At 38.7% G+C, this 16,874-nt stretch overlaps 1 protein-coding gene across 1 annotated transcript in view; it reads left to right on the forward strand.

The window, feature by feature from the left end:
* Positions 1–16,664, forward strand: part of GLIPR1L2 (GLIPR1 like 2) — a 31,568-nt gene extending 14,904 nt beyond the window's left edge. The window contains exons 4-6 of the mRNA XM_043890968.1: positions 8,684–8,769; positions 16,212–16,238; positions 16,321–16,664. Coding sequence (XP_043746903.1) covers positions 8,684–8,769; positions 16,212–16,238; positions 16,321–16,664 — 457 coding nt within the window. The remainder of the gene's footprint in view (positions 1–8,683; positions 8,770–16,211; positions 16,239–16,320) is intronic.
* The last annotated feature ends 210 nt before the right edge of the window (positions 16,665–16,874 follow it).

The raw sequence follows: 16,874 nt of genomic DNA on the forward strand, positions 1-16,874 counted from the left end.
ACATGTAAACAGGTGATATTTAATTAAATAATGAAATATGCCATAGAATAAATAGGGAATAACTACTATAGAATATAGATAGTATTGTTAGTCGCTCAGTCATGTCTGACTCTTCACAACCCTTCAGACTGTAGCCCGCCAGGCCCCTCTGTCCATGGAATTCTCCAGGCAAGAATACTGGAGTGGTTTGCCATTTCCTTCTCCAGAATATAGATAGGATATCTGTAAAAGGAGGTGGCTTTTGAGCTGAAAGCCAAAAGATGAAGAGATGGCTAAAAAATATTTCAGGTAGAAGCGAGAGCACATACTATAAAATCTCTGAGCTTGAAATGAGTTTAGCGTGTTTGATAAATGAATGATTATGGTTAGAGGTAGAAAGTTAGGTGACAACTAAACCAAATATGATATCATTGGCCAAGTTAGGATTTGGGGGTTTACTCTACATAATTGGCAAAACCATGGGAAAATTTTAAGCAAGTAAGTGGCATGATCTCAAACTATGATTTGAAAAGAAAAGTAAAAGTGAAAGTTGTTCAATCATGTCCAACTCTTTGTGACCTCATGGACTATGGAGTCCATCGAATTCTCCAGGCCAGAATACTGGAGTGGGTAGCCTTTCCCTTCTCCAGGGGATCTTCCCAACCCAGAGATCCAATGCAGGTCTCCCACATTGCAGGCGGATTCTTTACCAGCTAAGCCACAAGGGAAGTCCTTTGAAAAGAAAACAGTAGAAGATTGCTCTTGCTATTATGGTGAAAATGCAGTATAGGAAAACAAGGGTACAAAGAGAAACAAGCACAATTGGAGACTGTTTCTGTAGTACAGGCGATAGACTTGTATCTTGGGTTAGACTTTTAGTATGTGGATTGGTTTTTATTCAGTTTGGTTCAGCTGCTCAGTCATGTCTGACTCTGCGACCTCATGGACTGCCGCACACCAGACTTCCCTATCCTTCACCAACTCCTGGAGTTTGCTCAAACTCATATCCATTGAGTCGATGATGCCATCCAACCATCTCATCCTCTGTTGTCCCCCTCTCCTCCTGCCTTCAATCTTTCCCAGCATCAGGGTCTTTTCCAATGAGTCAGTTCTTCACATCAGGTGGCCAAAGGATTGGAGCTTCAGCTTCAGCATCCGTCCTTCCAGTGATTATTCAGGACTGATCTCCTTTAGGATGGACTGGTTGGATCTCCTTGCAGTCCAAGGGACTCTCAAGAGTCTTCTCCAACACCACAGTTCAAAAGCATCAATTCTTTGGTACTCAGCTTTCTTTATGGTCCAACTCTCACATCCATACATGACTACTGGAAAAACCATAGTTTTGATGATACAGACCTTTGTTGGCAAAGTAATGTCTCTGCTTTTTAATATGCTGTCTAGGTTGGTCATAGCTTTTCTTCCAAGGAGTAAGCATCTTTTAATTTCATGGCTGCAGTTACCATCTGCAGTGATTTTGGAGCCACAAAAAATAAAGTCTGTCACTGTTTCCATTGTTTCCCCATCTATTTGTCATGAGATGATGGGACTGGATGCCATAATCCTAGTTTTTTGAATGGTGAGTTTTAAGCCAGCCTTTTCACTCTCCTATTTTACTTTCATTAATAGGCTCTTTAGTTCCTCTTTACTTTCTGCCATAAGGGTGGTGTCATTTGCATATCTAAGGTTATTGATATTTCTCCCAGCAATCTTTATTCTAGCTGGTGCTTCACCCAGCCTGACATTTCATGTGATATACTCTGCATATAAGTTAAATAAGCCAGGTGGCAATATACAGCCTTGACAAACTCCTTTCCCAATTTGGAACCAGTCTGTTGTTCCACGGCCGGTTATAACTGTTGCTTCTTGACCTACATACAGGTTTCTCAGGAGGCAGGTCAGGTCTGATATTCTCATCTCTTGAACGATTTTCCACAGTTTGTTGTGATGCACACAGTCAAAGGTTTTGGTGTAGTCAATAAAGCAGAAGTAGATGTTTTCCTGGAACTCTGCTGCTTTTCCTATGATCCAACAGCTGTTGGCAATTCGATCTCTGGTTCCTCTGCCTTTTCTAAATCCAGCTTAAACATCTAGAAGTTCTCAGTTCACATGCTGTTGAAGCCTAGCTTGGGGAATTTTGAGGATTACTTTGCTGGCATGTGAGATGAGTGCAATTTGCTCTAGGAATGGTTTGAAGTAAACTGCTGCTATAAAGGCCCTGACATAGAAACGAATTGCAGTCCTGAATGAGAGCACCTTACGGAAGAGGAAGTTCCGTGAGTTAATTTAAGTACTAAGATCTAGAGTAATACAGTATTTCAACTTAAGGAAAAGAGCTGACAGAGGAGAGTGAAGAGGCCAGTCAGATACGAGAGAACCAAACAATGCTACTGGTAAGGGTGCTTGGAGTCCACATGAAGAACGTGAGTCGTGATGTCCAAAGTGGTTAGCTGTGTGAGATACTCCTCAAAGAATTACAAAGAAAAATGAGGAAGGAAAGATGACATTTCCATTTGATAAGATGATAGTATTTGTTAACCTTAATAACAGGAGTGACCTGTAGGCAGAGTAGGAGAAGGAGAATAGTGGGCTGAACTGAGAGAGAAGCATTGACATATATATATATATATATATATATATATATATATATATTACTGTGTGTAAAATAGATAGCTAGTGCCATGACTATAGTGATAAGATGAACCTACTAGATGTTAGGATTACTCGTCTTTCCACCCATTTGTCCCATAGGCTTCTTTGTCTTGAAATTTTTACAACTATTTTTTCTTTGATACAGACATTGGAAAGTCTACTTACGAAGGATCTAGGTTGGCTCATATACTAGGCACCTCAGCCCAAGGTTTATTTGATATGCACTCAAAGTAGGCAGTTATAGCTATCTTTCTTAAGAATAGTTGGCAGAAAAATCAGTTCATCACAATCTTATAAAATACTTAGTAGGAGTGAAAATAAGAAAGCCAAATTGAATGTGTAGTGGACTGAATGGTGACCCCCCACTAAAGGATGTATCCAGGTCCTAGTTCACAGAACTTGTGAATATTAACTTATTAATACATGGCAAGAGTGAATACTGCCTTATATGGCAAAAGATATGTTTAAGATAAGGATCTTGAGAGGAGGCACTTATCTTATTCAGGTAGGACCTAAATGCAATTACTCATATCCTCATAAGAGAGAAGGAGAAAAAAAAAGAGAGAGAGAGAGAGAAGGAGAAGGAGATTCGGCACTAGACACACAAAAGAGAAAAAGGCAGTGTACTGTGGAGGGAGAGGTTGGAGTGACATATTCAGAAATCAAGGAAGTCCTGGAGCCACCGGAAGCGGAAGTGGAAGAGTCAAGGAATTGTCTCTGTGAGCCTTTGAAGGGAGCAAAGTCCTGACAGCACCTTGATTTTGGACTTCAGACCTCCAGAACTGAGAAAACAAATTTCTATTGTTTTAAACCACCCAGTTTGGGCAATTTGTTAAAGTAGCAACAGCAAACTAGTACAGAATGGAAGCATAAAATAGATTTGGCAATAGGGAAAATATGAGTCAATGACAATCTTGAAAATTTTCATAACACAAGGATGGAGAATAGAAGTAAAAATATATGGAAAAAGAAAGGAACCATGTAGGGTGATAAATCTATAAATTAGTGGGAGGGGGATCGGGATGGGGAATACATGTAAATCCATGGCTGATTCATGTCAATGTATGGCAAAAACCACTACAATACTGTAAAGTAATTAGCCTCCAACTAATAAAAATAAATGGACCAAAAAAAAAATCTATAAATTAGTGCTCCTAAAGAACAGAAAATAAATGGAACAGAAATAATAATCAGAGAAAAAAAACAATAAGCAAAAGAAAAGAATCTATAGAGAGTAGAGTCTATAGAGAATATATAAAGCTTAAAATAGCTTATAATGTATCAGAAAAAGTGAACTGAAGCAGTATTTACATATGTCATTTCCTAGTGATTATTTTCAATTTCAGAGGTAACAACTCATACATTTCTGGGAATTCCCTGGTGCTCCAGTTAAGATTCCACACTTTCACTGCTAAAAGCATAGGCTCTGTCCCTGTTCAGGGAAATGAGATCCCACAGGCCTTGTGGTGTGATCAAAAAATAATAAAATTTTAAAATAATACATTTCTAAGCAAAACACAGTGAAGTAAAATAAAACAGCATTAATTAGATTAGCCTTGAGTTTAAATATTGAAGGGGGCCGCAGTCAAAGATGAGCTTTAGAATTTAAACTTAAGTGATAATTTTATTCACAGAGCTAGGAAAAGATGTAGGGTGGAGGAAAAAAATTGGTTGTTATTAGACATGCTGCATCTGCCTGCAGGATCTTTTATTTATTTAAATACATTTGTAGTAGGTGCATTTAAGCAATAACTAAGCAATAGAATTCCACATTATTTTCATTGTGTCTATCCTGAAAACACTTGTAGACCATTGGGAAAGAAATTAAAAAAAAATACACAACATTAACCAAATACACCCAATATCTGTATTTTAAATAGAAAAGAGTTGCTGTAAAAGCAGGTATGAAATCATGGGCTGGGAAAAAAGACATTAACAAGGGATGTCTGGGTTGAGATTGGAGAAGTATTCAAGAAATTTCTAGAAGGTGATAATAAGATTTGTAGTTTATTGTTTTAAATAATCCAAGAGAGGAAATAGTCAAGGAATATTCTCACATTTATGACTCAGTCACGAATGGAATTGGCATTAATTGCAAAGGGGAACAAGGGACCTTTTGGGAGGAAAGATGATGAGTTCCATTTTATACATAATGACTTTGGGTTGGCTGTGAAATACTCACCTTGTGATGTTTATTAAGCAGGTGGTTATTTAGGTCAGAAACTCATGAGTGTGGAATGGCATAGAACATATATTTGGAGTGCTAGAATACATAGGGCAATTTAAATCATGGGAGTAGATGAGGCTGCTTAGCAAGAGAGCATAGGCTGAGAAGACAAGAGGCTGTGGGGAATGTCATGCCAACATTTAAGGGTGGTTAGTGAAACGTAAGTGGGAGAGGCGACCAAAGAAGAGGAGCCAGACAGGTAGGAAAAAAGGCAGAAGAGTATGGGATCAGTCAAGGTGTGGGGAAAGGATATTTTTAAAAGGATGAATTTATCGATAATTTCAAATTCTAAGAGGTCAAGCAAAGTCAGGACTTAAAAATATCAGATCTGAAGAGAAGTTCATTGGTAAACATAGGAAAAGCTGTTTCTGTGGAGCAGAGGAAATTGGTGCTAGGATGGAATGAACTTAGAACTGTTTTTCGTTTTTATTTTGTTTCATTTTTAAAATGGAGAAGATGTGAACATACTTAAATATTGACATGAAGGCTGTAATACAGAATAAAAGTAATTCTTTATGAAGAATAAAAGCAGTGTACATGTAAAGATACAAGTCCCTGAGAAAACAGAAGAGTTTAAAAGAGATTAGCCTTAGAAAGAATGAGGAGCAATTCTTCAGTTGTACCATAAAGGCAAGAAAGAAGGGGTAGGTATATTTCACAAATTTAGCGACAGAAAACTTCTCAAGTTCCAATGTAAGGGCTGTTATGTTTCTTTGTGAAGTGGCATACATCATGTCCTAAGAATAAAGGGGAAGACAGTGAAACAAGAATTTTGAGGACTGAGAAGATTTGAAATAGCTATTATGGAAAATGAGAGAGGAAGCTGAATAGAGAATGATAGAAATATTCTCCACCTAATTTAATGATTTTCCTCAGCAACACCCCAGCAGCCCTGAAGCAGGGATGGAGCATGCAGACAGTAAGATTCCTTCACTTTTCCCAACATGGAGGTTTTGTCAGGTGGCTGTAAAGGAAAATAGTGCAAGAGAGTTTCAGGTTTTTAGCTAAAGAGTATGCAAAGTGATGAATCTAAACTGGATCAAGAAGAGACAACATGATGGATAGGGAGAAAAATAGGAGAGAAAGTAGACTTGTGGAACCAGTGAAATTAATGGACAAGAGTGACAGGAATAAATGAATCAACAACCTGGAAAGATAGGAGGTTGCAGTCAATGAGTGGAATATGTTATTTTCGTGAGTTCAGAAGTAGAGAAGTTTTAGGAGATTACAAGATCTAGGATGTGGCTACAAAAGTGACAGTTTTGGAGCATTAGGAAGTTTTATGATGGTGAAGATGTCCAGTAACATAGAGACCAAGTTATTGGCTACTGCAATCATCTACGTCCCAAATTTGTAGATGATGGCAAAATTGTGACTGAAAAGCAGACTGAGTCAGATAACAACATGAGTAAGGAGGCCTGATCAGAAGGAAGATGATATCTTAGGGAAGATGAGAAGATTGGTACAGCTACATAATATCAGCCTCAAAGAAGCGTTAATGGTGTTTGTGGTTCCTAGTCCTTTAAGTGCAAGATGTGAAAGTAAAGGGAGGAGACCAACTGATTTTCACAGGAAGAGATATTAATCCAGATAGCTTTGCACATACAAGGACAATTTGAGGCAGGAAAGAACAGAGTCCTTGACCTTGACCTTGACCTTGAATACATCCAAGAAGTAGTTATGAAGTTTTTGGCAAATACAAATAGGTGAATTGGAAGGAGTGCCAGATAGAATCTCTAAAAGATAATCTTCTTTGCTGCTTATTGCATTGTATTTTTCTCTAGCTTATTGTGATAGACTCTTTAAGTCTACTTAGAAACCTGTAGATATCTGGATATGAATCAGAAGCCAGAACTATGACATTTCTCAATGTTATAAAGATAGTAATTCCAATTGCAGTTGTGAACTTGTACAGAAGGGTGCCAGATAGAATCTTTAAAAGATAATCTTTGCTACTTATTGCATTGTATTTTTCTCTAGTTTATTGGGATAGTCTATAGATTCAGACTCAGACTGCTTTAGGTTAAACTTTTTAGAAACTCAGAACAAGGGGAAGATTAACATGAAAGCTTGGCATTTCTGACTACCTAATATAAATACCTTTATAATCTTATCTTTGAAAAAGAAGGCCCACTGTATTCTAGCACAGTGTGAATTTATTTATTTTGATTAATTAATATATTTATTTATATATTTATTTGCCTTTGCAGAGTTATTCCAGGCCAGAGTTATCAGACATTATGGTCACAGGGTCATTGGCCTATGTTCCAGATGTTTAAAGGCCGTCTTTATAGCGAGTAGCTCTGCATTGGTACAGGAAAAAAGGTTCCCTCATCCCAGTGGTTTTACAACGGGATAAGCTCTTTTGTGTTGGAGGCATCTGTTTCAGTGAAAAAGGGTTAACACAATAAAAGTAGTGTAGGATATTAGGTAAAGGTGTAGATCAATTCTTGGATTTCTTGATGGCTAGTATTCCGGCTGGGATCCAGACAGAATCCATTTCCTCCTTGAAATAGTTTGATTGTGGAACAGTCTTTTGCAACCCCATGGACTGGAGCCCGCCAGGCTCCTCTGTCTGTATTCTCCAGGCAAGAATACTGGAGTGGGTTGCCATGCTGTTCTCCAAGGGATCTTCCTGAACCAGGGATTGAACCCAGGTTTCCTGCACTGCAGGGAGATTCTTTACTGTTTGAGCTGTCAGAGTAGTCCTAGAGAATGATGCATGATCTGCAAATAACACCAGATCTCTGTATTTCCTTGATGGACTCGAAAATTTGCCATTAGGGGATATCAGATAGTTTTTGAATGTCTATTTCCAAGGTTTGCCATTCTTCTAAATAGCCCAGAATGGCCAAGGACTTAAATGCCTAATGTTTGTTTCCATGACTTGCAACTATACACTGAGTAAACAGCCTTGTTTAAATAGCCACAAATAATGACCATCTCCTCACTCAAAAACATCTTTTACCCATTTATCTTCTTATTCTAAACATCTTATACTAAGCTTCCCAATTCATACCTATTTTAGGGCACCATCCTAACTTGGGCTTTCCTGGTGGCTCAGACGGTAAAGAATCTGCCTGCATTGCAGAAGACCTGGGTTCGATCCCTGGGTCAGGAAGATCCCCTAGAAGAGGAAATGGCAACCCACTCCAATATTCTTGCCTCGAGACTCTTATGGTCAGAGGAACCTGGCAGGCTATGGTCCATAGGGTTGCAGAGTCGGACACGACTAAAGTGACTTAGCAGCTTCCTAACTTAGCTCTGGGCAATTGATGTAATATTTTTTTAACTTCTCCCCTGTGCTCTGTACAGTGGATTAAACCAACTTTCTAAAATCCCATTTTCCTTTATTTGCATGTTTATACACTTATATATTTCTCATGATTACCTCACAATAATCATGCAGCTGGATCTTTGGAATAATAGGCATTTCAGGATTTTACAAATGCTCCAAAAAATTAATATATCATTCATACATAGCTTTTTGTATATTTAAGCCAACCAGAAAACAATTAGTTATGAAGCATTCTGTAACATCCACTTTTTAAAGGAAAATTTTGCTACAAATGAAAATGAAAGAAGCTTTAAAACTCCCTCAAATTTAAATTACAACACTTTGTTTAAGAGTCATGGGAATTAGTTTCAGAACAGACTATTTCTAGGGAGAAAAATAGGGAAGATTACATACCCAATTTAAGTACTTTCTTGAGTCCATTTTTTAAATGAAATAACCTTTATAAATTAACTAAAAATCCAGTAACCATATTATTTAGATAACATGAAACTTGAGACTTTTTCTAATAAGATGCTTCTGCTTTTTTGTAGAGGAGGTCTGTCAAGAAGGCCTTATCAACGAGGATTAATGTGTTCTCAATGTGACGGCTATGACAGATGCACAGATTTTCTATGCAGTAAGCTACAGAAAATAACTGAAACATGAAAAAATTCCATAATGCATTGAATGACAAGAAAAGTCATGTTAATATTGTTCCTTAGATCAGAAAGGTATTGTTATATTATCAAAGGTGGTATCAAACAGTATCATCTTTAGATTTTTTTAAACTGCACAGCCTTTTCTGCCCTCTCTAACTCTTATTCCTGCCCCTAAGGACATACTAGAATATCTGAAAGAAGGAATGAGAACTAACAGTTTTACTCTGAAGAAAAGCTTTGCATCTAATTCCTGAAATAGCAGCCTGTTTGAGAATGACTGCTGTAAAGAATAGGATATTCTAAAACATTTATAAAAAAAGAAAAAAGAAGTAAAATAGCAAATGGTTAATATAATAGCCTTTTACTTTTGTTTTTCCCCCAAAATATTCAGAAGATAAAACTAGAAAATGTTTTATTAATAAATTTTTCTTTTCATTTTTCTAAATATGACAGCATATAACCCAAGATGCTTACAGGAATGTGGTAGGGAGTAAATTCAGACAGGGGCATATTATGCTTTTGTGTTAAAGAAACTAGTGATCAATTTCATTATAATGCCACTGCTGGAGTGATCCACTGTAACATTTCTTCCCTTGCTTCATCTGAATCAAGATGCAAAACCTTGCTCTTCCTCTTCCCTTTTTCTTTCTCTGCCTGGGAATATCCAGACCTAAAACCATTGGGTAGGTCAGAAAGAGGCAGACATCCACACAGAGGGAGACATGTTGCACCTAAGCAAGAAGACCAGGAATTCGTACATGATGCGGTGGGCGTGAGGAGAGAGCCTAAGTGGGGTGTGGAAAGCTAGCGCCCTCACAGTGTGAGGGGAGCGCGCCTGCTTGAGATCAGGCCCGGGACCCCAGATCAGAGTCCCAGACCAGACCTAGGGTCTGGACCCCAGGTCAGAGTCATGGCTTGTCCATGCCGGCGTGGCTTGCTACGTAGTGTCACAGACCAGGCACGGTGGGGATAGGACCACCCGGGGTGGGAGGGAGACGCCTGTGTGTGTGTCGATCAGTCTGACCAGGTGGGGAAGGCATCCCTGGAGGTCTGGTCTGGACCTGTGTGGGAGCCCAGGCAGAAAGGGGGGAAGATTCACGTCTAGGGCTGACCTGAAGAGAGGTGTTAAAAAGGAAGCAGCTAAGGGGGCCTCTGCATTTGAGGGCAGTCTCCTCACACTAGGTATCAGAGTCCAAACTAGGTGAGGAAGCTTTTAATGTTGGGGGAGGTGGCTTGGCATGGGAGGGGTCAGAGCCCTAGTGGGGTGAGAAAGGAATCCATGTGTTGGAGAAGCCCAAAGCTAACTTTCAGAGTCTGAGCAGGGTGGGAGAGGGACCCAAGTAGAGGATCAGCCTGTCGCTTGCCAGATTAAATGCTAGGCATCCAGAGGAGGAGGGAGAGAGATGGACTGGGTGTTTGAGGTTGGTAGATGGAAGCTATACATTTAAAATAAACAACAAGGTCCCAATGTATAGCACAGGAAACTATATTGAATATCCTGTGATAAACCATAATGGAAAAGAATATAAAAAATAATTTATATATGTGTTTAACTGAGACACTTTGCTGTACCACAGAGATTGGCACAACTTTTAAAATCAACTGCACTTCAATTTAAAAAATTTGAAATGCTAGGCATCCAGTTAAAATTGAATTTCAGAAAAACAAAAGTATTTTTAGTATAAATCTATCCCAAATATTACATAGGCTATACTTGTACTAAAACATGTCTCTTGTTTTCTGAAATTTGAATATAACTAGGCATCCTATATTTTTATTTGCTGAATCTGGCAACTCTACTGCCCCGATGTGGAGTATCAGAGGCCAAGCAAGAAGAGGGAGCAGAAGCAGTGATGGGCGATTAGAAGCTTATTGGAAACTGAAAGTGAAAGTCTCTATCTAACTCTAACTCTTCGCGACCCCATATGGACTGTAGCCTGCCAGACTCCTCTGTCCACGGAATGCTCCAGGCCAGAATACTGGAGTGGGTAGCCGTTCTCTTCTCCAGGGGATCTTCCCAACCCTGGAATCAAACCCAGGTCTCCTGTATTGCAGTCGGATTCTTTACCATCTGAGCTACCAGGGAAGCTCAGAAGCATACTGGAGGATAGATCAAATAAGCAGATAGATTAAGGATAATGGAGCTGATTTTCTCACTGTCAGAGGATGGCATATGAATATGTAAAGGAGGAAAACAAGCTCAAATCTTTTGGTGAGGATTTGGAATTAGAGTTACTGGAACTTAAGAGTTTCAATAAATATAAATAAACATAAATGTAAATATTTATATATGTATGTATCAATATACATTTATTCCCTAGCTCTGAGACAGCCTTGGAACAGCGTCCTCTCAGCCCTAAAGCAACGGGGGCTTCCCAGGTGGCGCTAGTGGTAAGGAACTTGCCTGCCAGTGCAGGAGATGTAAGAGATGCGAGTTTGATCCCTGGGTGAGGAAGATCCCCTAGGGCATGGCAACCCACTCCAGTATTCTGGCCTGAAGACTTCCATGGACGGAAGAGTCTCATGGGCTACAGTCTATGGGGTTGCAAAGAGTCGGACATGACTGAGCGATGCAATGAGCACAATTGTACTCAGACCTTGGTTTCTAAATTCCTGTCAGCACTAAAGGGAGCCAGGACTCTCTGGAGAAAGGTCAGATTCCAGGACTGGGGCAGGAGAAACATGAAATAAACCCAAAACATCTTTTTCTACCTGAAAGCAAGGAAGTGCTCAACGGATGGTGGAGACATGTAACATAAAGGACACAGAAGCCATCTTAAAGGGCTTTTACTGGTCAAACCTGGACAATTTCAGCACCAAAATAATGATAATAGTAGTCAGTTATAACTCACTGGATAAAACAGGATGCTATAATTCATACTGATATAAATTAATAAGTGAATAAATTAAAAGTTGTATGAGAAACAGTTTATTTGCATAGTTCGGAAGTAACTCCTCATAGAGGTACTTCGTTAGGGGTAAAGACTAACTCCACAATGGAGGAGCCTGGCAGACACAACCTAACAAAATGATCAAAGTGAATATCACTGGCAACAGGAAGTATCAAAAACAAAACCCTGCACCACCTAAGAGAATGCAATGAGGAGAGCATGTCATCACTTGTGTGGTATTCCTACCAAAGATGCATAACCTAACCCAGCCACAAGGAAGCACCAAATAAATCAAAATCCAGATTTGTTTAAAAACTGGGGCTAGATCGATACATAGATATTTAAATAAACCAAAATCCAGATTTATTTAAAAACTGAGATATAGATATTTAAAGAAATAACTAAAAACTTCAGAAATAGAAATTCTTGAATGTGCATGCTATAGAATGTAAATTGGCATAGCCACTATGGAAAATAATATGGAAGTTCACCCAAAATTAAAAATACAACTAATGTGTGTGTGTGTGTGTGTGTGTACACATGCACACTCAGTCATGTCTGACTCTTTGTGACCCCATGAACTATAGCCTGCCAGTCTCCACTGTCCATGGAATTTTCTAGGGAAGAATAGTAGAGTGGGTTACCATTTCCTACTCCAGAGGCTTTTCCCAACCCAGGGATCGAACCCACTTCTCACGCATGTCCTGTATTGACAGGCAGATTCTTTACCACTGCACCACCTGGGAAGCCTTATAACTACCATATGATCCAGCAATTCCACTTATAGGCATTTATCCAAAGAAAATGAAAACACCAATTTGAAAAGATATATACACTGCCATGTTTACTGCAGCATTATTTATACTGGTCAAGACATGGAAATAACCTTAGTGTCCATTAGTGGATAAATGGGTAAAGAAAATGCGATATATATGCACAATGCAGTATTATTTATCCATGAAAAAGAAGGAGAACTTGCCACTTGTGACAATATGAATGGACTCTGAGGGCATTACACTAAGTGATATAAGAGAAAGACAAATACCGTATGAACTCACTTGTACGTGGAATTAAAAACAAACAAAAAAACCAAGTTTGCAGATATGAATAGATTAGTGGTTGCCAGAGGCAAGTGAATGAAATGGATGAAGGGGGTCAAAAGTAAAAAATTCCACCTCCAGTTATAAATAAGTCAAAAGGATGTAATAATGAACATCATGTGACTATAGTTTATAATACTGTATTACATATTTGAAAGTAGCCAAGAGAGTATATCGGAGAAGGCAATGGCACCCCGCTCCAGTACTCTTGCCTGGAAAATCCCATGGACGGAGGAGCCTGGTGGGCTGCTAAGAGTCAGACACAACTGAGCGACTTCACTTTCACTTTTCACTTTCATGCATTGGAGAAGGAAATGGCAACCCAGTCCAGTGTTCTTGCCTGGAGAATCCCAGAGATGGGGGAGCCTGGTGGGCTGCCATCTATGGGGTTGCACAGAGTTGGACACGACTGAAGTGACTTAGCAGCAGCAGCAAGAGAGTATATGTTAAAAGTTCTCAAGAAAAAAAGATTTTGTAACTATGTATACTAATGAATGTAAACTGGACTTATTGTGATCATGTCACAAAATATACAAATGTCAAATCATGTTGTGTGTTGTAACAAGTGATTTATGTCACTTATACTTCAATTTTAAATAAAATAAAAACCTTGTAAAGAAAAAAGTTATATACTACGTGCCAGAAAAAGTGACAGAAAGTAGTCACCATTTGGACATTGCATAATAAGTAAGAAGAAAAAAAGAATCCTTTAAGCATCTAAGCAAAAATGTAAAATTATTTATTAAAGAGTTTAACAGTCAAACTCTTTTTGAAGAAAAGAGAAAAATTAGCCTCCCTAAGTATTCTGACAGTACAGTGTTCAGAGTGAGAAATATGCCGTAAACTCTCAGGTAGTGAAGATCAAAGAAGGTGCCACGAGAAAGCAGAGGAAAATAGCTAAAATGTCAGGGAAGCAGACTCTTAGCCTGGGGCACCAAAATAGGTGATTCTCAAAAGCTTACCGGAAAATTGCTGCAATTTTTAAGAATCTTTGAGAAAGCTCCCACAAACTGTATTCAGCAGCAAAGCATTAATTTCCCATTCTACCAAAGAGGTAACTGTGAATCTCAAATCCATTTAGGTCTCTGGCCAGCAGCTACTTCTGAAGAATAATGATCTCTACTTCTTTCAAATAGTCCAAATTTCACTAGCAGTCCTGTCTTTCACAAACTCAAACCTGAAGCTTTTGGGCTTTCCCAGTGGCTTAGCAGCAAAGAATCTGCCAGCAGTGCAGGAGATGCGGCAGGGAAGATCCCCTGGGGGAGGAAATGGCAACCCACTCCAGTATTCCTGCTGGGAAAATCCCATGGACAGGGAAGCCTGGTGGGCTGCAGTCCATGGGTTGCAAGGAGTCAGACATGACTGATATACTTATGTGATAGTAATGCCATACTGGCAACTGACAATCCTGCAGAGAGGAGAAAAATCCAGACCAGCCTCAAACTTCTCTACAATAACAGTAAAACCTAAGGGTCAGTGGAGTGATGTCCTTAATACAAGTGTCAACCAAGAATTTGTATAGAGCCCAAACTTTCATGTATAAGCAAATAGACATATACTGTGGAAACATGCAGTAACTTGTGGTATATAGTTCTCATAAGCACTTCAATAAACTACTAGAGAATGGCTTTCACCAAAAAAGATAAATGGTAAAGCAAAACACTGCACTGAAAGAACTATCCTCAAGCACTGAATCTTAATTGATAGACAAAGATTAAAACAAACCTGAAGGTTATAATTATAAAACAAACTGTATGGGTAATAAAATCTGGTGATATACAAATAATATAATTCATAAAACTTGGGAAGAGAAGAGAGAAGTAGGAAAAAAACACGCTTAATTTCATCATCTTTTATAGCCAGGGATCAAACCATATTATTTACAGAAGATAAATCAAACAATAGCGATGTTAGTAAATTTAAATGTATTTAAATCAAGTACAAAAGTAAGAGAAGAATGTAATCAATGAAAATTAGTGATGAGAACTAAAGATACAAAGAAATGTACTGATTGCATCATTGCTCAAAATAAGCAATAAATAAATACACATACACCAAAGGGCTTCCCTCATAGCTCAGTTAGTAAGGAATCCGCCTGCAATGCAGGAAACCCTGGTTCAATTCCTGGGTCAGGAAGATCCCATGGAGAAGGGATAGGCTACCCACTCCAGTATTCTTGGGCTTCCTCTGTGGCTCAGCTGGTAAAGAATCTGTCTGCAATGCAGAAGACCTGGGCTGGATCCCTGGGTTGGGAAGATCCCCTGGGAAAGGGAAAGGCTACCCACCCCAGTATTCTGGCCTAGAGAATCCCATGGACTGTATATAGTCCATGGAGTCAAAGAGTGACAAAATACGACCGAGTGGCTTTGACTTTCACTTTCCAACAAAAGGAAGTAGAGAAAATACAGACTGACTGTACTGTAAAAGATTTTTTTGTGTTTTGGCCACACTGTATAGCATGTGACGTCTTACATGCTACCCTACCAGGGATCGAACCTGCAATGTAAAGCTCAGAGTCTTAACCACTGGACTGCGAGGCAAGTTCCAGTGAAAGACTTTCTAAAATAGAAATTATTTCATAAAATATGAAGTAATAAATAATACCAAAACAGAAGGCTAGCATAGCTTCAGAAATCCAACAGATAGCTTCAGTTCATCTCCAAGGTGCCTGAGGAGTGATTTCTAAATTTTCCTCTAAGATTTGCATCATTGCAAGACAAAGCCCTGGTTGACATTAAGGTATCTATGGGTGAAACTGCATTTATCCTTCCAGTCTCCTTCCTAGTGGAATCTGGGAGTGATTGTTTGAACTTCTCTGCCCAAATGAGCAAAGGAATGGAAATTTATTTCCTGAAACATATTGTGATAGCATTGGTCTAGATAGCAAAAACAAGGAGTACCGGGCTCTGTAGCTAACCTTGCCATCTATGAGATGAAGAGCAGCCAAAAGCTTCTGAAAATAAAAATTAAATGAGGAAAATGAATAGATTCAGAGGACTAATTTTGAATGATCTTGGGGGGGTGTGGGGAGAAGAGAGATTAAAAATAAGCTAATACAATATTAAATTAACTGTACTTCATTTTTTAAAAAGGATGCAATGGAATTCTAGAATGTTGAAGCTGGAACAATCTTTGGAAAGCAGAAGTGAAGGTGTTTATATAAGTTAACAGCATGATTAAGAAACAGAATAAGTACTGGAATCCATACCTCTTCTTCCTATACTTCTATGCTTTCTCTAGCAGACCAGGAAAATCTACTGAAAGAAATATGTTGTACCTTACAATTGGCTACTGGTTGAAGGGGGGACATTAAAGATGAAGGTGTGAAAACTAGAAGAATAACATTATTATTGTTGGGGAAAGTATCGTATATTCTAGAAAAAGAAGAAATTTTATATAATTATTTGTGAACTTTCTTTTTCTTTCTAGGCAATGCAGATCGTGACCAAGCCATATGTATGTATTGTTGTCCTTTATTTCTTGAATGATTTAACTACTTCATGTGAAATCCAGCTTTCAATTACTTCTTTATTTACAGATTACCGATATTGGTATCCAAGATGGGAAGTACCCCGGCCAATTGTGTGTGATCCACTGTGCTTATTGGTTTTATTAGTGAGAATGCTGTGTTTTTCACTCAGTGCCACAATTGTCTTGATAATACAGTCTTATTTTCCAAATATATTAGTGGAAGAAGAGATGGTTTTTACCCCTGTGGAAACTGGGTCAGCAAAAGAGGGGGGAAAGAAAGAGAAGGAGGTGGAGGAGGAGGAGCAGGAAGAGGAGGAAGAGGAGGAGGAGGAGGAGGAGGAGGAGGAGGGGGGCGGAGAGGAGAGGGAAGAAGAGGAAGAGGAGGAGGAGGAGGAAAAAGAGGAGGGATAAGACTTACCACTCTCATAGGATAAAATTGTAATATAAAAAAAGACAAAAAATAAAAAGCACTGGGAAAAAAACCCACTGAGCTTTAACAAAAAATAATATGCACAAACCACTACTGTAATACCTTTTGTTCCTTCTCTTTCCCATATTTATTGAAAAAACTTAAATTTGAAAAACAAAAAAAAAACATGTATTTTGTAATAAGCACTATAA

Source organism: Cervus elaphus, chromosome 3 (genome assembly GCF_910594005.1).
Source record: "Cervus elaphus chromosome 3, mCerEla1.1, whole genome shotgun sequence".
In the NCBI taxonomy this organism is placed as follows: Eukaryota; Metazoa; Chordata; class Mammalia; order Artiodactyla; family Cervidae; genus Cervus; species Cervus elaphus.